The 23,897-nt window shown below is 40.7% G+C and overlaps 1 protein-coding gene across 3 annotated transcripts in view; it reads right to left on the bottom strand.

The window, feature by feature from the left end:
* Positions 1 to 3,249: 3,249 nt before the first annotated feature.
* KIF26A (kinesin family member 26A) overlaps positions 3,250 to 23,897 on the bottom strand; it is a 102,572-nt gene continuing 81,924 nt past the window's right edge. Inside the window, exons 6-16 of one of the 3 annotated variants that reach the window (XM_054068415.1) lie at positions 19,249 to 19,458; positions 17,184 to 17,277; positions 16,450 to 16,712; positions 16,012 to 16,195; positions 15,556 to 15,715; positions 13,671 to 13,833; positions 9,731 to 13,103; positions 5,261 to 5,451; positions 4,784 to 4,804; positions 4,254 to 4,404; positions 3,250 to 3,722 (exon numbers count right to left, since the gene is read on the bottom strand). In XM_054068415.1, the coding sequence (XP_053924390.1) occupies positions 3,547 to 3,722; positions 4,254 to 4,404; positions 4,784 to 4,804; positions 5,261 to 5,451; positions 9,731 to 13,103; positions 13,671 to 13,833; positions 15,556 to 15,715; positions 16,012 to 16,195; positions 16,450 to 16,712; positions 17,184 to 17,277; positions 19,249 to 19,458 (4,986 nt within the window). In that variant the 3' untranslated portion in view covers positions 3,250 to 3,546. Of the gene's footprint in view, positions 3,723 to 4,253; positions 4,405 to 4,783; positions 4,805 to 5,260; positions 5,452 to 9,730; positions 13,104 to 13,670; positions 13,834 to 15,555; positions 15,716 to 16,011; positions 16,196 to 16,449; positions 16,713 to 17,183; positions 17,278 to 19,248; positions 19,459 to 23,897 lie in introns of those variants that run through there. The other 2 variants (XM_054068416.1, XM_054068417.1) reach the window with 2 other exon arrangements.

Below are 23,897 nucleotides of genomic sequence, written 5' to 3'. Positions count from 1 at the left end.
TGTCAATGAGCTTTCTCCTGTTGCCAGGAAATAAGCATGATGTGAGCTGCTTGGTAGACCGGGGCATCAAGGGGTGTAGAAAGGGTTGCCCCAGCAAGGAAGAGGTGTGGGATCTCATGGGAAGATCTGCAACCAAGGGAGAAAAAAAATTCTAGCATGAATCACTTCTGCCAGAAGTAACTCAGGCAGTTCTCAGCACCAGTGGGTTTTTAAGATTTTATTTGATACCATAATAAAACCAACATGATTATTTCTTCAAATGTGCAATTTAATAGCTCTCTTAAATCATTAAATCTCAATAGAAAAATAATTAAATAAAGCATTCAGCTTCGTTTTTAAAATTATCATTTGTAACTTTATATAATGAAGCCTCTGTCAAACCAGGCTTGAATCATAAACTAAGAATGTATTTTATATTTTTTACTGGACACAACTGCAAAAGCAACCAAAAAAGTATATTACAGGCTCTGAGGTCTTTAAACATGAAAGACAATTTGCTGTCACGAACTAATAGTAAAGAACAGAATTTGCATACAGAAACTTCTGCTATTTTACCCATGGGTGCCTCACCTTATTTTGCGTCTCAGGCTCATTTTGTGTCACCAAGCCAGAGGGTAAATGCATTTGGCATTCATACTATTGCCATGTTGACATGGAACTAAGCAGCCCTGAAATGTCTCTTTTGGTACTTTGTGGCAAACATAGCTATAATTAGATATAAAGGAGAAAGTAGCAAAAGGATGCAGGCCTGATCAGTGAATACCACATAGCAGAATACTTAAACAAATTGTCATGTTTATAAAATTAGGGATGGATGACTAGTGGCTTGATTTTTATTTGAGAGTATTATAATATTGCCAGAGTAGGGGAGAAACAATGAACACCTCTGAGGAGGGGATGAAGCGGTTGGCAAACAAAAGAAACAAAAACTCATGTCCACTTAAGACAAGGTTACAGGCTACCTCCAAAAGCCTGTGAGCCCAGTCCTGCAGTGCCCAGGGCTCAGAGGCTGACACAGGTCCACTCACCTTGCAGCAGCACCATTAAGATGTGTATCTCCAGAGGACAGTCTAATGGTACTAGTGCAAAACCTAACACTCTAGTCCAGAGCTTCCCATGAATATATTCTCCCTTGGCCGCCTTGCTTGGATATTTTCCCCTTTGCTAAGAAATGCTCATCCCTTGGTATGCTGCTGCCTGTTTTATTTTGATTGTACTTATTCATCTGATCTCTGCTTAGAAAAAAAACAGTGTATTGAATCGCCACATGGTTTTGATTCCATCTTTGGGAAAACTGGGACTTTCTGCAAACGCAGAAAGTAAATATAGCAGGAATTTACAACCTAATAAATACACCCAGTATTCAAGGATATCAGCAAGGGGATCCTCCAGAAATTCTAGAAGTGACATTCCTCTGCATACAATCCAAGGCAGTGCCAAACATCAGTAAGCAAATACATTGTACCCTTCCCCGAGGATCAGTCCCAGAGAGGCAGATAAGAGCAAGGCATCCTTTGTAACCTGTGCAAAGTTACAAATATATTTAAGCATCAAGTTCTTACTTTCAGTCTCCTGTTTCTCCTGCCACAGAACAAGAAGGAAAGCATTTACTCCCCTCTCACAGGCCTCTTGTGAGGGTAACAGAACTTGATGCCTGGATACCATTCGGTTAGGGATATGTAACAAGAGATAAAGAAGGAGGGGTAAATTTCACACATTAGAGGCAGTTTAGCCAAACAGCTGGAAAATACTCAAGATGATGTCACTAGAAGCATGAGCTTACATTAAATCTGCTGAGAGTTACTACAGTCAGCATCAGTGGGAGACAAGGATCGGGCATAGCTAATGTCTAACCAGAGTGCAAATGTAGCAGTGTCAGAGAGAAATTAATGCAGTCATTCGCTATGATGGACCCATGAGGCCCACGGCTTGATTCCATTTCTTAAAGTTCTCTTGTGCTTTTAGATCCCTTTTTAATTGCTTTGTCTCATCAGGGAAAACAAGTATGTGAACCGCAGGTCTTTGTTCTGTAAACTATGAAGTACTAAGAGAATATAAGTATTATCATTGCTATTTAATTTACCCTTTGGTGTTTTGTATCTCTTTCTGGATCGGTTTATGATGACTAATGTCAAAACTCCAGTTCCCAATTATCTCTCTTGGGCAAAGAGATAATATAATATGACACTTAATACAGTGTACCATGGGCTATCCTCTCTCTTCTGAACACTAGAATCACGTACATAGCAAGAAGCAACCATAACAATAGATGTATCTTTTATTCACAGATAAAAACCGAAGCAAGCTGTTATAATACATATTTGTACAAAGGATTTGAAAAAACCATAAAAAGGAAGATGATTAGAAAATATGATTCATTATGAAATGTGGTATTACATACACTATTAAACCTTTTCAAAAGTATTTGTTTGGCAACAGTTTATCAATAGTTTCCACAGTTAAGTGGCCTCCTTCAAAAAAGCACAAATCTCATGCAGCATGTATAAACTTGATCCTGAGGGTTTGCCTTCCTTAGAAAAACTGTAAAAAGATATACTATTTGTCTTAAAAGTTCAAAATGCAAATGCTATATTTATAGTCAAAACTATATAAAAATATGGACCTAACTTAACATTTACAAAAACATTTGTTCCTTTTTTTTTTTGCTTGTTTTATGGTTTTGGTAATAAACGTAATTCTCAGTTCCTGCAGTCAGAGAGGAAAAAAGAAAACCAAACCACAGTGCCCTTTGTAGAATTCCTCACATTAAGTTTACGACTCCAAAAAGCCCAGGTCTGTGATAAGTGAGGTTAGTAACCAATGAAGTAGGTAAGCAGTTAATATATATCTATATAGGTATATATAAAATGGAAAACAAACATTTATTTTGATCTGAAAAAGTAATAATACAAAACCTGAAGGTAAAACAATCATCTCAAAATGCCATAATAACCTTTTCAATAGATAAATGTCCATAAAAATATCTTGAACCCTAACCAAGAAAACAATTATAATACAATTTTAATTCTGCTACATAAAACAGCTTTTCTATGAAACAAGAAGGCAAGTTCAGGTATGAAAACATAATTTACTTATTGCTTTTGCTACAATGTCGTTTGTTTTTTACATAGTTATAAATACACTATACAGTATAAAATATTTCGTAGGAATACATTTTGTGGTCTGCTTAGGTTTGCTGGCTTTATTTCTAGCACCAAATACAAAAATGAAAATCAAATTAACTTCAAAGGCACTTCCATTGTATGCTTTTTGTTTGATATTAACATCTTTGTTTGTAGTAAATTTTTTCGTTTCCCTCTGGTAGAAGCAATATTTGATCCCACTTTTATCTTTGTACAGTTCAGGTCGTGTTGAGGCACCAAATGATTTATGAACATTCCCCTCCCTCAGCTGTTTCTTTCTCATACAACATTCATTCTTGCTTTTTAGTCTTCACCCTTCCTCCTTCACTTCCCAGCTACTCAATCTCTTTACTTCTTCACTTCGTTCCAGCTTCACTTCCTTCAGCCCTTGAAAAACTTATCTTCAAACTTCCACTTCTCTTACTCCATCTTGTGCATCTGTTATTCCAATATCAAAACACGTCACTATCATAATATGTGACTTGCACAGATTAACACACTGCTCCAGTTCCTCTGTCACTTGTTCCAGTGCCTCCAGGTACTCCTGTGACTCCTTATCAAGATCAGGATCCACTTCAACTGTCAGACAAAAAAATTAGTGAGTGAGGGAAACAGTTCGTAGCAAAACATTACTCTATCGCAAGGGAGCCAATAATGTAGAGCACCATTTTATTTCTCTTGAACTAAGAAATGTTTTTCACTTTGTTCAGCAAATGCAAAACTCTGCCCTGAGGCTCCAGTTCTGCACAGCACTCAGTCTCAAGTCCCATGCCTCAGTTTCCCAGCTATAACATGGATAGAGAAACAATTTTTTTTTCTTCTTTGAAAGAAGGATAGTAAAAGGTTATATCAATATTAATATTAACAAGTATCACAGCGAGTCTCTGCATCGTTTTGACATTCTCTTCTGGTTGGTTTGGAGACGGGTTTTGTTCATTTCCAATACTACTCATCACTGAACATATCCTATATCACAGAAATATAAATGGAATCACAGAGAATTTTAGGGCTGTATTCAGCAAACTATCTTAGCAAGCGGTAAGTGGGGCTGCTCACATGCTGAAAATTTGTTACACACTGATTATACTACTGTTTTTGCAAAATACTTACAGTCTTCTTTCCACTTATTTGGATCTATCATCAACCTGCATTTTGTCTCTTCCAACTCTTCCTTCAAAAATTCATGCTTTGCCTTTACTTCTCTAATTCGCTGCTGGCGCCTTTCTAATATCTTCAGCTTGGTATGGAAATACATTAGACCCTTTTAAGAGACAGAAAGACCATTTCATTTATTTCTCTGTTAGGAACTGACCTCTAACAATTTGGCATAAATTGCTCCCAGCTCACTACTTGTAAGAGCAGGTGGTTTGTTTTCTTTGTTTGTGGGGATGGTGTTTCTTTGTGTTTGGGGGGGGGGCATTTGAAGTTTACATTAATGGATTCTAATCTAGAGGAAAAACACGCTACATCACTCAAGCATCTCTGAAGTAGCAAAAACCTCTAACACATTCTGAAATTACTACTGTTTGTAGACGATTTTTTTCCAGCAGTGCAAATGATAGACACAGCCTAATAATACTGTAAGAGTTATATTTAATCCTAAAACATGTGAATTCTTATTTTCTTAAAAGTATTCCTACCTTCTCAACATCCTGGAAAGGCTATCATGAAAGAAACAGGAAAAAGGCATCAGAAGAATATAGAATTCTGGTCTCCAAAATAGAATTAGCTGAAATGTTTTCCAATTACATGTATATTAAACTAAGTGCATCCCTGATTTAATAGAATCCTGTCATTTACATAAAGAGTTAATGACCCTATAGTTGAGGGAGGCTGTAAGGTTTCATCAGCAAGGCTAAGATTATAAAGTCTTCTCATAAAGTATTCATTGGTAACTTCCATTTACACCATCAGTCATGTTAGACACAATTAATTTTAGACAGTAATCATTTTCATTTTCTGTGTTAAGGGTACCCCAATATATGAATTGTAAAATTAATAATTATAGCACTTTAATTGCAATCAATTTCCTGAACACCATTCCAGCATTCAAGCAAGGATTCTGCCTGTATACTGTAATTTAAGTTGTCTACAGTTGTTGTAAAATATGTGCTGACCTCAGTTTCCTCTTGTCTATGTCGCTGTAATCGTTCCACATCATCAATCTCATAAACTTTAATTTCAAATGGCTCTTTTAAAGTGCCTGGCAAAGGTGGTAGATCAACCCATTGGCCAGTGACGCTGGGTTTTCTTCCTAGAGTGGCAGCATCTGGCAGTGGAGCAGGAATCAGTCTACGACGTTGGAGACCTAAAGTACAAAATACAAGCATTCCTCACACTCTAAGAGACTAACGGACCACAGAATATACCACAGTGAATTAAAGAAATATCTAGCTTCTGAAGATGCTTAGGAAAGATGCTTTTATTCATCTTTTCCTTTCAGTAAAATACCTATCCAGCCTGGCCTTGAACATTTCCAGGGAGGGAGCATCCATAATTTCCCTGGGCAATTTGTGCCAGTGCCTCACCACCCTCATGGTGAATAAATTATTCCTAATGTCTAATCTAAATCTGCCCCTTTCCAATTTAAAACCATTCCCCTTCGTTCTATCACTCCATGCCCTTGTAAACAGTCCCTCCCCAGCTTTCTTGTAGCCCTCTTCAGGCACTGGAAGGCCACTCTAAGATCTCCCCAGAGCCTTCTCTTCTCCAGGCTGAGCAACCCCAACTCTCTCAGCCTGTCCTCATAGCAGAGGTGCTCCAGCCCTCTGATCATCTTCTTAGCCCTTCTCTGGACCTGTTCCAACAGTTCCATATCCTTCTTAGGTTGGGGATTCCAGAACTAGACACAATACTCTAGGTGGGGTCTTACCAGAACAGATCCCTCTCACTGAATTATCTCTTTGCAAAGAGAATCAGTTTCCTCCAGAGCTACTACCAATGCTTTAATGGGCTAAATACCTGCAGTTCTTAATGACTTTGTGGGATTAGGAGGCATTCAGAAAGCAGCAAACAACCATGCTGCAACCTGAGCCACCTCTAATTCTGAGGCCTGTCAACACCCGTTTGCACCAGTACTCAGAAGCTCAGAGTACTGACAAACCTTACAGATTGCTCCACAGGTGGAGTCCCAGATTTACTGAAAAACAGCATACTACCACCATGACATATCTGCCAGGGCTAAAGTTTTAAGAAGCAGAGATGGACACACACCCTTCAAAAATTCTGGTACTTCTGTATACAAGACCTAGCAGTTGGGTGTCCAACATTTTTTGTAATGATAAATTTCTCTTCATTCTCTAAGAGGCTGACCTTTACACTACACGTGTCACAGATTAGTACATGCATAGAGCTGGTCAGGCAATGTTAACAAGGCTGCAGTCCAAACCCTAGGTAAACAGGAGGGCCAAAGACCGCCAGAAATAAGCTGAAATGTCACACGGCAGCTGTGGGTGACTGGTGGCAATAAATTTAGTGGCTACCTTCCTCCTCACATGGAAAACCAACACAGAGGTAAAAGTCTTATTTCTTCTAGCCTTCTTACAAAAGGCAGCACATCAAACAGACGAGACAGTGCTGCTCAGAGGTCAGTACTGTCAAAATTACTTGTGGGCTGAGACCTCTACAAGAGTGTTTAGTGCAGGTTGAGGCTGCCAGGTAAACTCTGTCACAAACTTCAACACGAAATGGAGACAAAATCCCAGCAGATACACCCCAAGAGCAACAGACCTCCATAGATACCTGAAGAGTTACCTGCTTTACATATTCTTAAGAAAAAGCATCTCTAATTAGAATTAGTAAGGATCCAATTAAGAAGTAACAAGAACAATGAGAATGGGAATATTTTGGAAAGAGGAAGATTTGATTCTTTTTTGAAAGCTGCCTAGAGGAGAAGGACCTGGGGGTGTTGGTTGACAGCCGACTGAACATGAGCCAGCAGTGTGCCCAGGTGGCCAAGAAGGCCAATGGCATCTTGGCTTGGGTCAGAAACGGTGTGACCAGCAGGTCCAGGGAGGTGATTCTCCCTCTCTACTTGGCACTGGTGAGACCGCACCTTGAGTACTGTGTTCAGTTCTGGGCCCCTCACCACAAGAAGGATGTTGAGGCTCTGGAGCGTGTCCAGAGAAGAGCAATGAAGCTGGTGATGGGGCTGGAGAACAAATCTTATGAGGAGCGGCTGGGAGAGCTGGGGTTGTTTAGCCTGGAGAAGAGGAGGCTGAGGGGAGACCTTATTGCTCTCTACAACTACCTGAAAGGAGGTTGTGGAGAGGAGGGAGCTGGCCTCTTCTCCCAAGTGACAGGGGACAGGACAAGGGGGAATGGCCTCAAGTTCTGCCAGGGAAGGTTCAGGCTTGACATCAGGAAAAATTTTTCATGAAAAGGGTCATTGGACACTGGAACAGGCTGCCCAGGGAGGTGGTTGAGTCACCTTCCCTGAGGTGTTTAAGGGACGGGTGGACGAGGTGCTGAGGGGCATGGTTTAGGGAGTGTTAGGAATGGTTGGACTCAATGACCCAGTGGGTCCCTTCCAACCTAGTGATTCTATGATTCTATTTTATGATTCTACATCACCTGTTCATCATTGTCACAACCCCAATTAATTTAGTCTGAATCACCACTATAGTCCTGCCTGTTGAAATCACCTGCTGTAACTCTCATCCTGTAGCCACTTCAGTGAGAGCAGGATCCCTCTGAAGAGGACACCGAACAGAGGAAGTCACACACATGTACTAAGCAAAAAAACTTCATATACTTCCCCTGTACCAGTCGAGGTCAATGTCATTTCTCCAAGGATGAAGGAGGAGGTTTCTAGTAACATATATGGGAGTAGGGTCTGGGAGTAAATCCAGAGACTGCATGACTCCAACACAGTTTGGAGCAACATAAACTACTCCAAGAATCTCTAAAACTTTGCAAAAATCACAATATAATTTAGACCAATAAAGGGTCTGTACCAAACGTTTCTTGTAAGAAATATTTCATAAACTTCCTAGGAACCCTCATTTCATGTATAAAATATGTTATTGTCTCGAAGTCTACAGCAGTCCAAAAGAAGTAATACATAATTTACCGATATAGAACAATTTCAATTGTAAAAATAAATCGTTCATCATTTTTAAAGACTTCATAAGCATTTCCTGGGGCAAAACAAAGTACAAATCTATCAGCGGGTAATGCCTTCTCAATGTGTGCCACTTATGCAGCTGTTAATATTGATTTGTAGGAAATGTTTAAAAGGTTGATATGCTATGGAAAGAGAACTGGAGCAAATGTTGCAGTAAGTTTCCAAAATTATTTATAACCTGCTGAAACAACTCGGTTGCTTTGACCAGAAAGCACCATGAGATTTATGTCAGTTTAACTCATTTGGTTTTACTGCCAGAACGGAGCATCATGAACGTCTACAGGGATTGTAATAATTGCTGTTTTCCAACCAAAAGCTCAGATTCAACACTGATGTTAGTTCCTACTATATTTCTATTAGTATGTATGCTTAGGTTGCTGAATGAGGCTGCTGGTCATTAGCTACATGGAACTGATTGCCACTAATTCTTCATGGTACTACAGGATTTGAACCTAGATCAGTAAAAATGACTACTGTAACAGCAGTTATATGAGCCTGATTTTTAATCTGGCTACAACCAGCAGCAGTTACATGAGCACCACATGTAAAAGCAATAAGGAAAGGCACTAGAGAGCAGGAAAGGGAACCAGGCTCTTGTACGCCCACCTTTCCATGGCATGGTCAGGCATGTCTGCCTTAGCATGTGAATCAGAGCCACCTCTTCTAAGCAACTTCCCAAGTCAGTTTCCTATTGTTTACAGTATCCACATGTACACTCTGAAACGTCTTTCTAAAAACACTGTTACAGTGCAATACAATAATTTTCCAATTAGCTCGTAGCATTAACGCAAGAGTTGCTGCATCTTATGTATGCACCCTATTGTTCTTCACCTAAGTCTTATGTTTGGGTGATCTAACACACCTTCAGCACAATCCTCATTAACTCACAAATGCTCTTCTCCCCTCCAGCATGCTCCTTTGTTTCCAATCTACATTTCCATCCCATCTCACAGAAATTGTCTTGCAAACACCTGGCAGCAAAGCTCCTGCTCTCCTCACTGCCCTTCTCTCACTGGTCTTCCCCTACACTCACAAAAACTCATCAGCACCCACCCAGCACTCTCACTTGTCCCAATTCACACATAACACCCTCCTATTTGGGACTGCACGGGTGCCATGCTTGCCTCAAACCCTACTGAGAAAGGAGGATTCCCCTGTCCGCCGGCAGCAGTGTGCTGCGTCCTCCCTCGCAGGGAGGCTGCCGGCACCCCGGGGCACCCGCCACCTCTCCTGCCCTCTCCACCATAGCACCTGTGTCACACCTGCACCTTTGAAGTTAAATAAATGACAAACAGCTGCTCCCCCAACGATACACGTGCACATGCAAGCGGATGCAAGCAGTCCACCCCCTAGCTTTGCGTTTCCCCCAAACCTCTTCTCTATGTCAGGGATGTCATGAAAACCCTACATTCCTCAGGGACGCAGCAGTGGATGCCCCGCTGCCTTCCCCTTTGTTCCTCACCTGTTGATCGCTTCTTGGGGGACTTGAGGCTCCTCATCCGACCCGGTGATGACATCCCACTTTCACTCATGGAGTCGTGTGCCGAGGATGCGCTGCCAGTGGCCTCGCTGTCCCGAATCATGCTCTCGTAGCCACTGCTGCCCCCGCTGTGGTAGAACAGAGCTGTCCTCCCCATGGCAGGTGGCAGCTCCCCGCTTAGGACGCTGCTGTTGTCACTGCCGTGCCCACTGCTGTACCGCTGAGGCCGCCGGGGTGCTGTTATCTTGCTGTATGGTGACGGCAGCACTGGAATTTGCGATTTTTCATCACTGAGGTTAATGCCACTATCGTTTCCACTATCAGAGTCAGTGGAGCCTCGGAAGTGACCTACCTTGGCAGAGCCGCCCGACACCAGCTCGTTCACGCGGCTGTTGGCCGCCCTCATGGCTTGCTTGGTCCCCATGATAGTCCCTCGGCCAGGTTTGCCACTGATGGGCTGCACGGAGCGGGGTGCCGCCTTCCCACCAGGAGCCATGCCAGAGCCCTTCCCCGAGGGCTGCGTCAGCGACTTCACAGAGGAGCTGAGAGACTTTGATCCGTTGGCTGAGAGGCCTCGGTTTTTATTCCCACTCACCTGCACCTTCTGGTTAGCTGTAGGTTTCGCCTGGCTGTTTTTACCAGGTGCAGGGGTGGTGAAGGGCGGTGGTAAACCCACACTGGAGGCAACAGTAGGGACCCCCAGCCTGGGGACGGAACGCCCTGCCCGGCTGTTGCTGGTACTCCCATTCTCCCTTGCCAGGCTTGCTTTGGATCCGACCGATGTCAGGCTGTCGCACCTCTCCAGGGACATGTGGCTCCCGTAACGGTGCACAGCTTCGCTCTTTGACGTCTTTGCTTTTAAACTGGACGTCATCTTGGGCAAAGAGTGGTCACCCTTCAGGTTCATTTTGCTGCTGGCACTTTCACTGAAGTAAGACCCAGCTTTCAATCGCAGATCTGGTTCACCATCAGTCCTTGGTGTGGAAGCTCTGGTAAAGTCCAGGCTGGAGGCTTTAACTCCACCACTACCCAGACCAACAGGTTTCTGCTCCAGGCTTGATTTGCGTACAGGAGGTGTTGGAGGTGTTGGCCCACTTGGCCTAGGCAACATGGCTGACTTCTGTGGTGCACTCTTCTTTCCCAGTGAAGACTTCAAGCTGCCAGTGGTCAAGGAATTATCCAAATTCCCTTGGGTTGTGGCTTCTGGCAAAGTACTGTTAGCACGCGACACCGGCATGACTCCCAGTGTGGTGGCTCCTCTCTTCAGCTGCGGCATCTTCATTGCAACTTCTGACTTCTTTGCAGTTCCGCTAGAGGATTTGCAGGCCACTTCGCAACCATCCACAACCCGCTGTGAACAGGCAAGCATAGTCTGTGACTTTGTTGGCCTGGATGCTGTGCCAAAATACTGGGCAGCTTTTCCTGGCTGCTTCTCAGTACCGAGCACATGAGATTTTGGAGACAACAGTGAGTCTGCAGGTTTTGCTTCCAACTGATAATCGCTGCGCAACAGCCACGGATCTTCAAATATACAATGTGGGTTCTGCAGCTCTTTATAGCCGAGGACAGTATTATTGTGGATTGGAGACGAGGTAGTTTTTGTTTTCCTAGGAAGACTAGAATGTATTGTTTCTATCAAAGTCGTATCACAAGAATTACTAAATTTTATTTTTATGGGCTGATCAGTGACACAAAAAGCACTTTTTATCTGAGATGCTTTGGTAGTTTCAGACGTTTGAGGGCTTTTGCCGATGCCTGAAGACAGCTTGCTGAAACTCAAGCTCTCATTCTCCAGTTCAGAGAAGCAAAACCCACTATCATTCAGAGCGCTTTTCAGAGGGACAGATAAATGGGATGAATCCAAGTTGAAGGGTTCCTCAGACTTATTACAACTGTAGGATGACTGTGCGATAAAACTGTCACTAGTCTGGGCTCCATCACTTTCGATTGTACAGATGCTGACTTCACTAAGCCATGAACTGATGGAGGAACGTCTGCTGCTGGTAAAGGGATCCTTAGCAAAGGGTACAACAATATCAATATTTACACCAGCAGAAGTCTCCTGTGAGGTATAAGCATCAAACTCATCATTTATGCTGCTGATAATACTGACTGGCCTCGAACCAGATGCAAGGGCCTGAAGGGAGCAGTCACTGTTAAAGCTAATGATACTGGAAGGTCTTCCATTATCCATAATCCCACTAATGGACAGTTCTTCCACCACAGTGAAAACAAGCTCATCCTCTCCATTCAACTCAACAGGCTGCTGCAAAGTCACTGTGGTTGTTAGTATATCCCGATCAAAACATTTCCCTCTGAATGCTGACCTAAAGCTGTGTACTTCTATCGCACCTGACTGATTCTGGGAGTTGCTACCAACCAGGTGTGTGCTTCCTAGGGGGGTTTGCTCAGGTTTGTTTCCTATCTGTTTGCTCATTCCCACGGGAGGAGTCCGAACTGCATTGCTATTGTCCAGCTCCAAATTCTCAGAACTCAGTACATGATCTTTCTGCTGTGGAGGTGGAGGTGCTGGGCTTGGCAAGGTTCTCTTCATGTACAAGGACTTTTCCTTAATGGTACATTCAGCTGTGGCCTTATTCTGCTCCAGATTCCTTGAAGGGCTACACCTTGAGGACTGCAGGGAATCAGTGATTGTCTCTCCCTCCAGTATCAAGTCTATTATTTTGTTGTCAGCTCTGCTCTGTGGTTTGGAAAGCTCAGTTTTCAAGTGAAGTGTGCCCTTTTCACTACAATTGCTATTGCAAACCCTTGGTGCCATAGCCTGGAAAGGAAGGTTATGTCCTTTTTTGGGAGATGCAGCTTCTTGTGGAACTGGTTTCTTGAACCCTCCAGAAGGAGAAGATACTTTTTCCTTTATCATCTTAGACTGTGCATTTTCTGTACCTCCAGGGACTGGACTACAATTGGACACAACAGACATTTCTCCACAAGCAAATCTGATGGGTTCCTCACTACCATCAATGCACTCTAACCTTTCTTGCAGTTCAGCAAAAGTGTTGCATTTAAAATGGTCCTTGTCAGAACTCCTACTAATAGCAGAATTGTCTTTACTTCTCTTCTTGTTTAGGGATGGGATTATAGGAACAAACTCTGGAGGACCTTCGTTATCTGTCAATTCTCTGTCAGACAAAGCTGCACCATTGGGACCAACATAGATGACAGTATCACAAGACTGTTCACTGCTGGAGGAATAATCAGGATCGCTAGATATACTCAGAACAGGAAGGTCAGGGTCAAGGGCAACAGTTCGTGGGTGGAACGGTCGTAAATGGGGTGGTCTTCGAACATGTCCTTCTTCACATGAACTCTCTCCTCCGGACGAGCTGGATGCATACTGCAAATGATCAGTAAGGGAAAACTTATTAATATTAGTTGGCATATATGCATATATATATATATATACATGTGATTAATTAAAAGGTCAGGTTTGCCACATATTCTGTGTATACTATTACATATACTATCACAACTACATCTAGTGGAAAAATGTCACTGTGAATTAAAATAACTAGGTCGTGCTATATAGATGTTACTGTATTAGGATTAATATAACAAGCACACCTTTTCAGATAATTTCCATTAAACATTATGTATTGTCTTTCCGCTCAACAGTTTTCTGCTCCTTCTTTATTGGTTTGCGATTATTAAATATAGGAACTTATAAAATAGTTCCACATATAAACAAAGGAAGAATACTTGTTTGCAACAAAAAGAAGGGAATTTCAGGATAAAGGACTGGGAGTGGGATAATGGCTCAGTGCCAAGTCATTTGCCAGCTCCTCTCCTGAGCTTTTATGAATTTTGTATTACTTCTTACCACCAAGAAATCCCATGTTCCCCCATCAAAATGTTAGGAAAACTCATTTTCAAATAATTAATTTCTGCTTGTTTGTGAACTAACCTTGGATTTTTTCTTTCTCATTCGGTGGATTCGTGATGCAAGTTGAATGGTGGTGAGAGTTTCTGCATAATTGACTGGGGAGTCAGAAATATGCGCAATCATAGTAGTTCTGCAGTTGATATTCCCAAGTGATTCCCTCAACAGCATTGTCAACTTGTTGTCCCTGTGTAACAAATGAGAACACTAGGACGGTTTAAAGAAATCACAATCTTTTTTGGCAGGTTTTTACACCACAGGCTGTGCTTTCACTCTCACAGGATATATGCAGGTATGGTACATGTAGATAAGAAATATGCTCCTATTATTTGACCACACTTAAAATCTGTCTAAATGTTCACATACAAATATAAAAATATTTTAATTATTTAACTGCTTGTGCATTTGCAGTTTGGTAAGTTATTTTGTTATTAAAAAAAATGTAAAATTATTGATAGCTACTTTAGTTATTTCAGGTTTAGCTCATATTACCCAAAGAGGTCATGAATGCTGTATTTTTAGCTGAACAGACTCAGTACCTGGATAGCTAAACTCTGTAAACTCTACACAAACAATTTTGATAATAAGAAAAAAGTAAATCAACAGAAATGGTAAGAAATCTCTAAATAAATTTAACAATGTTAGGTATCAGAAATATATTATCAGCGCTACCCCAACTAATCCTAGCTTCCATTCTGCCTACTGTGTTCTGCTTTGACATAGCAAATGGCAAACAGAATTTCTCTCTGTAGGCTTTCCTGGTGGTGCAAGTCATCAGCCACGGACAGTGAAACTGACAGGATGGTAACATTTTGTCCTCCACTGGTCCTCAAGACATCTTTCTCCAGGACACCATGGAGGCTGCTTCCTATTGCCCACCTTGAGCTCACCCAACATGTGGGAACTACCATCGTGTCTGCTCACTAAACCACGGTAGGTAACAAAGTTGAGTATCTGCCCTTCCCTTTTCTAACCCATCCACCCTCTAGCCCATCCACAAGCATAGCAACTAGCCTGAGGAAATCATCTTTTTGCCTAATATAGAAAGAACACCTGTTTCAGTTGCAGCACTAGATAAATATGTGAAATGACATGATTGATAACAATGGTACAAAGCTACAACGCATGAAGACAAGCAGCAATTAAATTTAAGGACTGAAGGCCAAGTTCTCTTAAGGGTGTTTACAATGTGGCTGTTGTCTTTCAGGTGGGCTCCCCACAGGTGTGTTTCACATAATATTATTGTCAAGTATGCTCCACAAAGGAATACAACTAAATGTTCACTTCTGCTAAACAAATGTGCAAAACGTGGTCTTTGGTTTTTTAACTGAAAAGATGTATCATTAAAAAAGGCATGCAAACGTTATTTTAAATGCAAAAATAACAACTAACTGCTAAACTCTATAGTATTTTCTGAAATTTCAATAAAAATTTTCACTTAGGAAACAAGAAAGAAAGAAAATCCTATTAAGCGTTGATAAAATTGTTTCCTGGGTTTGAAATTCAGGGCAATCTCTGCCAGCTGGACATAAATGAACAAAGAGGAGACAGAAGGAAAGAAAAAAAGTTGGGCCATTTTCCATACTTTTTTTCAGCAATCAAACCCTTCCCAGCATTTCACCCAACTTAAGTATATACCAACATGCTTATAATTTTTGGCCACATGATTAAGAATTTCATGTTATTATGTGACATTTTTAAAAGTTGAGTGTATGTATATATGCATACAGACAGGTAGATGAATAGATATATGTATCTGTAATATAGAAGTGACCTTAAATGAAGACAAATCCTTCTCACACAACTTCCTTCAACTTCATCTTGGGTGAAGAGAAAATTGTTGATGCAATTCATTGCAAAGGTAACACTCACCATAAATTTAAGATAACACAGACAATAATTCACTTACTTATACGGCACATGCTTAGCACCATTAATTAAGGCCAAAACTACATTGCCCAGGGCAGAGAGAGACAGACACAGAGAGCCTCCTCCATCTCGGCTCTTGCTCAGCACTTTTTCACAGCTCCCTAGATCAATGAGATGCAAGCGGCTGCGTCCTCCAGACACTGAAATAAAAAGGGACAAACAGTTGTACACCACATTCTTGCATGGACTCAAGCCAAATTTGGTATTCAGAATGCATTCAAATGACGAAAATAATGAATACAGCATGGGATAATGACAAAATTAAATATTAATAGTAAAGAAACCAGATTAGCCACAGCTATTAAAGTTAAAGGTAACTCGACTGGCTTGAGGATTCACTTTATTTTCTTCTTTTTACGTTTACTGCAAATTATTGTTTAAACTAACCCAAAATCATGTCATTTAAAAACAAACAATACGGTAAGAAGATTCATACTTCCTCCTTTGCCACTCTTCTCCATGCGATACTGGTATATGTGAAGAGTAAAGAGCATATGTGAATTCCTCCTATCTTCTTCCTCACATTCAGGTTTGCTGGTACTTCTGGCAGCAATTGCAGCATCAAGGAAAAAGGCAGCTTTCTCTGCTGTCGGGGCCCTTAACTCACTTTGGTTTTGAAGCTTGAATATAAATAAGACAGTGACTAATTAGCATGGGGGCATTTTTATTTTTTTTCTTTTTCTGAATTGGCTAAATCTCCAGGGCACTAAAAGAAACAAATATGTGCACCATGGGAGAAGGGCTTATAAATTAAAGGCAATAAATTTTTTTTTGCAGTCTTAAAATTTGTCATAATTGTTATCAGATAAAAGGAAATAAAAAGCATAAGAAAGTCAGACTCAGAAAATATACATTGTGAAAATATACACTGTACCTGGGTTCCACATATTGGATCTTCTCTCAGATAAACCCCGGGAGACTGGCCATCCTGAAGGCTGCCAGTGGCTACTTCAGCTAACAAATCCTTAAGGTTTTCATCTTTGCCACTGATCTCCACAGCAGATACTCTAATAGAGAAACGAGTTCCAGTTTTTTCTTTACGTTCATTGATTAATTTGAAAAGCCAAGAAATTGCACAGGGGATGATACCAAGGCTTTGTGTAGAGTTATCTTTCCCAATCATTGTAAAAGTTTTTCCTAGGATGAAAAGACAAACATGAACTTAATTCACCTTTCTCGTACAAGACACAGTCTCTCTATATCATCACTGTACATTACATGCAATGCCATGTGCTGCACAGGGAAAGAACAGATGCAAAAATTGAAAGCATTTAATTATTAATCCATTACTATTTATTCAATTAGTTTTGCAATTTTTGTGACTCATTCCCACACCAAATTAACATTAAAAACATCTCTGACCTTTTGATTTTCATCACAACGCACCTATATAAACTTGCTCTTGAATTAACTAATCTGATGCTACATTTTACCTTTTCAAATTAAAACTTACAATTCCAGTGTAGAAATAAAACATGATAAGTTTGCAAGCTAATTAAAAAGAAATTCTAATCTATTCATATACTCCAGCTTTATTGTTCCAGGAGCTGACAGCATGTAATTACCAGACTGACATAGTAATTAACTGTAACGAATTTGGGAGCTCACCAAGCTTGACATGACCAAAGCAAAATATGCAACCATCTGCACCATTCACAACAGACTGGATTACTTCTGCTACTGTTCCAGAGCATACCTCAGCCTGAAAGAAAGATTGGGGACAAGTAAGTAAAAGAGCTATGTTTTCTACTATTCTGTAATGAAATGAATGACTCAATGTTTTCAAAGTGCAATATTCTTCCTATTTTTATGGCATCAGTCCTGTTATTTTAGTAACTACACTATCTTAAAAAATAATAAAATATGCTACTACAGCCTAAAATAGTTTCCAATTCTATTAAGACAGATCTCTTGGAATATTGATTCTATGACTAATGCAGCAAACTGAATGCTGTCCAACTAGGCTTCCTGCTGGTATAATAACTTAGCCAAGGCTATTCAGCAATAGTAGCAACTCCATTGAAATTAAGCAACTCAAGAGTGCTCACAGGAATTAAAAAGATATTTATACTGGAAAAAATGCATTAAGATCCCTGAATATGATTTCATAGTATCATTTTTTCCTCTTCCAAGGGAAAAATAGTCATCAATAAAGAGAACTTGCTGAAGTATCCCAGCATACTAAAATCAGTTTATCCACGTCAGTGAAGGTTTCAAATATACAATGAGAATGTATCTATTAAGTACAGCAACTAGGGGCAGGGAGAGTGTTTGTGTAAATATGTAACTACAGTGAAATCATAAGGCCCTTTTTGAAGGTGTATGGCAGCAAGCTTGCCTCAAGCAATGATGCCTACATAGAAGTAGCTCTGCTGGCCAACATCACTCAGAAACACCACAAACGGGCCACCAGAAAAGCCTACTGTGAGCACCTGATAGATCTTAGCCCAAACCAGGGCTAAACAACATGTAGGACTGGGGCCAAGGCCAGCAGAGAAGCAGGCTGTGACCAGCCACCTTGCAGGAGGGCTGGCAGCACAGGTAAGAGCCATTTCCAGTTCTGGATTAACGTTCAGATCACTGTTGTGTATATCTGCACAAAGATGACATTTGAGCTTATGCAGAATCTTAAAACAAGCCTCCTAGTGTGGTTACCATTGCCTTAGGCACTGATCTGTGTGGGAGTTTGTTCTCCATCTTTAGTGCTTGGCTAGAACTTGGACCCAATAGATATTTTCATATCTCTAGTTTAGGACCCAAAAAATTAAACAAAATCCTAAGAGAAGATCTGAGTGTGGGATTCTGAACTAGATCTTGTCACGTTTCCTCAACACTAATACGCCATTTTCACCTTGGATGTTTTGTGTTTTATTTTTCTTTAAACCTACTTTCTTTTAGGCAGTCCAAATTTGAAGTAACTCTCCATACTCTACTTGATTTTTTTCCCTCTTTTTAAAGTTGTCCTAGGATTTTTTCCTGAACTCAAGATTTTTCCCAGAGGGAAATTTCAGGAGTCCAGTCTCATCAAATATACTGCAACCCACAATTTTCTCAAAAGCCATTCTATCCGTGTATCAGATTTCAGGTCCAGGGCTATTATTGTACAAATGCACCCCTTTGCAGGGCAAGAAAAAGGTATGCACCATCAGCACCACACTCAGGATAAAACAATCAGTCAAAAACACAGTATAAGCAAACTGGAAAAAGAAAGGAAAATATAAAAGCTCTCTAACTGTTTCAGTATAGCAATCCCATGGGATTAGCTGTATCTCTTCTCTTAAAAGCAGCATTTAGTTTAACATTAAGCACATGTTCATTTCCCATGGAAAGCAGCAGGGAAGGACTGTATTTCAGTGACATCAAATGGGTTAAAACCTAACTGGATGGAAAAGTGAATCTCAAATTGGCTGTGTGTCTTTCTCTAACAAGAGAAAATGCAAGAAGATCATTTAGTCGGCAAATCCATCTCCCTAGCTATTCATCCTTAATTTTACATCTAATCTAAACTGAAAATGTAAAAATCTACCCACTTGTCTACTAGTCACTATGTTTTTTCCAGGCTTTAATGCAATAGATTTAAATAAAATTCCCTAGAAACAGGAAGAACTCTTAAGGCAATCAAATGTAGTGTCCATAAGACGACTCAGGAGGTTTATGCAAGTGACTTCAGTACCTGTGAAGCATCCTGGGGGAAAACTGCATCAAAGGCAAACATCTTCGGGACAGCAACGACACCTCTCCTGTGACCTGCATTGGAAGGCCCACTTGTGGCTGGATCATAAAATGTGATTTGCTTTTTTCGTGGGTCTACCTTTAGGAAGGACATGGATTCAGATGTTTCATGTGCTCCTTGAGAGGGACAAATTCTTACCATCACTTTCACCTACAAGAATTCAGAAGAAAGCAATAATTTGCATTCTCAGCTACAGATACACATATGCAAAGCATTCCTCCCAAACCTACTCCCCTTCCCATAGCACACTCATTTGTAATATTTAGGCGTGTCAAAACAACCGTGGGACAAAAGCAGAGACAGATTTTCCAGTCTGGTTTCTACCTTGGGGTTCTCACTGAAGTAGCTTTTAAAGGTGCAGTTTGCCTGTTCAGTTGACTCCGTTTCAGTTTTACCATTTCAATTTATACATGTCTGATTGTTAGGTACAATCCACTCTAGGTATAATACCATGCCTAAAGAAAAGGAAAGTCTAGTCTTCTACCTTTCAAGCACTCAATGTGACCAAAAGCACAAACCAATCCACTCCAAAAATCGCTCTGAATAATGCCAGGTTCAAACAGCTACTGCATTCAAACTGAACTAAATCTAGAAAATTTCCGTTACTGGTTCACATTCTTCTAAGAAAAAAAAGATGCTTCACTGATAACTTTCCCAGGCAGGCACCTTTATGCTGTCATTGCTAGGCTCTTCAATGGTTAGTTGCAGATTTAATGGCAATCTCAAAAAAGGGGGAAAAAACAAACGAACAAAAAAAAAAAAACCCCACACATTAAAGAGGTCATAAAAGCTTGAAAAGAAACCACTCACAAAGTACATTTCTATTGCAGCATCACAAATGCTGATTTCCTACACATGGCATTTTAAGACAGCATTTTTAGAGAGCTTAGACACGTTGGCTGTGATTTCCAAAGCAGCTTATGGAAGCCGAGCGACTGGGTCTCACAGAAGTTCAGCAAAGGCTGCGCACCTGCTTCCTTTAAGCTTCTTGGAAATCATACTCTTACTTTGAAAAATTGTGAAATATTGCCTCACACCCACTTACGACCATTTATCCTTATGAAATGCTCCCAGGTCAGAACCAGCGTGTTTTATGCACCTTGGAGTAAAGTCAATGATTATTACAGGCACAATGAATCACTTAGCTGATCTTCAATTCTGCACTGCCCAGCAGATCAAACTTAAACAAAAAGCATTGCTCAGCCAGAGTGACTTTCCACGGCCAATAACAAGCTGAACACTATTAGCTCTTTATCCGACTACCAACTTCCATAGAAACAGTGTTAACTATCTAGTTTCAAAGTGAAGATCCTCCATGGCTGTAATGCACAATTTACAACCATACTCTCCAGAGCAACCATCAGGAGCTTCATCTTCCACAAAGCAACTACGTATGACCCCTGAAACACCCACTCCTTCTACAGCACTTGCACCTTATTTGGAAGGGGAGTGACAAATAGCAGACCCTCAGCTGCAAATCACCAGGTGAACCCTCCAAACACAGAGCATGCAGTTGCTTGCTGATCTGAGTCAAGCTCACCTCTAGCCCTGAGCTGGATGTTTCACAGGGAAACCAGGTTGGAAAGCATCCATCTCTGATAAAGAATGATTCTCCTTGTCAGTAACTTTTTGTTGCTAAATTTAACCTTAAATCTATCAGAATAATTTGGCTTCTATCTACTATGTTCTGAGAAAATTATTTCACTAAAATGGTGTGCACTTATCACACTGAGACATCTTTCGTCTTTACAAAAAAAAAAAAAATGTACTTTGCAGTCAGCACTTCCCCATTATTCCCGTATCCAGAGAAATAACGGCAAAGGAAGAACCAAAGCTGAAAAACTACTTCAGCAAAGCACAACATAGGAAATGCACGCAACAAACAAACCAGAGCAGGCTGAGCCACTCACTAGGACTGCCCTTCATACCAGAGAAGATGACAAGGTGATGGCATCCATATCTGTACTCAGTGGGTGCAAACAAAATGTAGTGTCCAAGCCAGGATGATCCACAGCAGATGAGTGGGTGTAGCAGTAAGCACCATGCTGAACTGTCCCTGCCTTTATCAACTGGGGATGGAAGGTAATTTGAAGATTTCATTTAGGTCCTCAACTGTTTCACTTTTCCAGCACCCCCTTTCTACAGGGGCTACACTGCACACAAAAATCCCTGCACAGTTACTCACTCATCGTTACAGAAACTATTTTCCAGAAGCAGCTAAAAAAGTTTTTCCCCAACATTTTTTTCCAAACAAAGAGATTAAGAAACAACCAGCCCCTCCAGTAAACAGTGCAGGATGCTCCACCAAAGGTAGCAGTAAATCCACCAATTCACTCAAGCAGCCCTCCGATTTCAGCACTTTCTTTTCTTAATCATTTCATACTGATGTGAATATGAAAACATAGTCCCAGAAAATACACAAACTTTAAAATAAATGAAACAGTAGCTTCAAAAGCAAAGTGCATCAGAGGTGACACACTCAAGGCTGTTTCCCCATAAAAGCCTCATGAAGCTAGCTTTGTCTTTGAGCCTGCTACCTCAACCTTGACATGCTACCAAAGTGCTCAGAAAAATAAGCTCCCTCATGGGAAAAAAAACCCACCTAAATATATATGTAAGTACAAATGACCACTTCAGGGTCACTTGATTAAAATGGATTTAAAAATATATGCTGTTTTCAAAGCACTTCTCAAAATAGTTCCTTCTGTTCTCTCTTCCACCTATTACTAGATTACAGCAGCCACAGCTTGGATAAGAAGAAAATTGGTTTGCTCCTGACCTAAACAGCAAGTTACCTCCATCAGAGCTTTGCTCCCCCTAATACAAAGATGGCTTCACCTCAAAAAAACCTTACGTGTCACATCAGCTTTTTGAGGCCACATCTCTGAAACAGGAAAATACTAAAATAGCTTTCCCTAATGAATCAGCAAACTTAACAGGTCTCAAGGTCTTCTTCATTTTTACAGTGGAAGTAGGTTTTGAACACATATGGGAGAGGGAAGAGAATAGCAGCTCGAGGGAGTTATTTTTTTTAGGGTTTTGTGTATAAAAGCTGATTTGCAAAGTAGAAAAACACTGATTTCAAATTTAGTTTCTCTGCCCACTAAATCTACCTATAAGCAATGCCTAATACGTCACACTCATTCACAATGCCGAGACAGACTCTGACTTCACATGGAAACAAAGTGAAAATGTTCATGAAAGTACCAACAAGCACAAAGATTACTCAAACACATGCCCTCACAACATCAAAAACTGAGTGCAGACAGGTCCCAGGTATATGCACATGCTTCTAAGTATGTAAAAGAAAGGCTTGGTCTTATACTGTTTATTCTTCTTATACTTCTCACTCTCCTGCGTTTCAAGAGTAGCCTTAAGTGACACATTTGTATTCGCAGCTCTGAAGTTTATCACGCTACACTTCTAGGATGAGTACTGCAAAAAAAAGCAGCATAATGTAGAGCCAGCATGGTTCCTGTCTTAAAGATCAACTTAACTGCATCTTCTCCTGGGTCTACATACTAGTTCTCATACAAAAGGCATGCTTTCCTGCAGAAAATACCAACACGCAGCACAGGAAATCATTCAGATACATGAGTTTGCAGTGAGGGGAAGATTCAAGAAAATATGAGAATCTGCAGATTTTAAAGTAACTTAACCTATAACTGGGAAGCATAGCAGTAACACCTGCTTTATGTGCTTATGAAAGTGAGTGACTAGAACCAAGAGCAATAACATTAATTAAAACACCCCAGCCTCTCTGGGCAGTTATTCAACTACATGGCCAGCTTTCGGGTAGTTAGTTCCAACTGCAGCAGTATCAGTATCAGGTACTGCTAACACTGGTACAAAGCAGAGAAAACACAAGGAATTTAGAGGAAGTGGAAGAATAAAATAGGTCTGAAAGAATAAGAACAGGGCTGGAAGAAAAAGAAAAGGGCTCGTTAAAAGGAATGGCAAGGGCTGGGGAGGAGGGGGTAGTGCAGAGAGAGAGAGAGAGAGAGAGAGAGAGAATGAGAACATAGAAAAGGGAAAACAATACAAATATGTTGATTCCAGAAAAGTCATCTCAGGCTCAGAACATCTCTGCCCTGACAACTTTTACACTGCTTAAGGAGAGCTAAGATGGAACATCCTTCCTGTGATGTGGGCTGACCCTTCCTGCTAGAACTGGGGATTTTTAATAACTCATTTTTTTCCTCCCTTTTCTGTATTTCTTTCTCAATGTCACAGAAAGACCCAAAATAAGAGAAAGAACTCCAAGTGAAAATTTTCATCATCAAAGATACAAAGACTTGCACACAGGCAAGAGGCTCCACTTTAATAAGGATGTTGTTAGAAAAAGAGGATAGGATCACATTTGAGTTCAGTTTCTGCAAATAAGAATAGAATAAAAATAAACATCACAATACTTACACATTATTAATGTTTTTCCCAGTGCCTGAAGACAGCCTAAATCATGGAAACTACTGAAGTATTTCATTAATTAACTGACTCTAATCTGGAGGGGTTTCTACACTTGGGGTTGACACTCAGCTGATAAACTTTCCAAATTTATTTTTCTGCAGGAACCAGGAGGTCAGGAAAAT

The sequence above is a fragment of the Cuculus canorus genome, chromosome 5 (assembly GCF_017976375.1).
Source record: "Cuculus canorus isolate bCucCan1 chromosome 5, bCucCan1.pri, whole genome shotgun sequence".
Classification (NCBI taxonomy): Eukaryota; Metazoa; Chordata; class Aves; order Cuculiformes; family Cuculidae; genus Cuculus; species Cuculus canorus.
The sequence above is the reverse complement of the archived record's forward strand: the minus strand, read 5'-3'. Positions and strand labels throughout refer to the sequence as shown.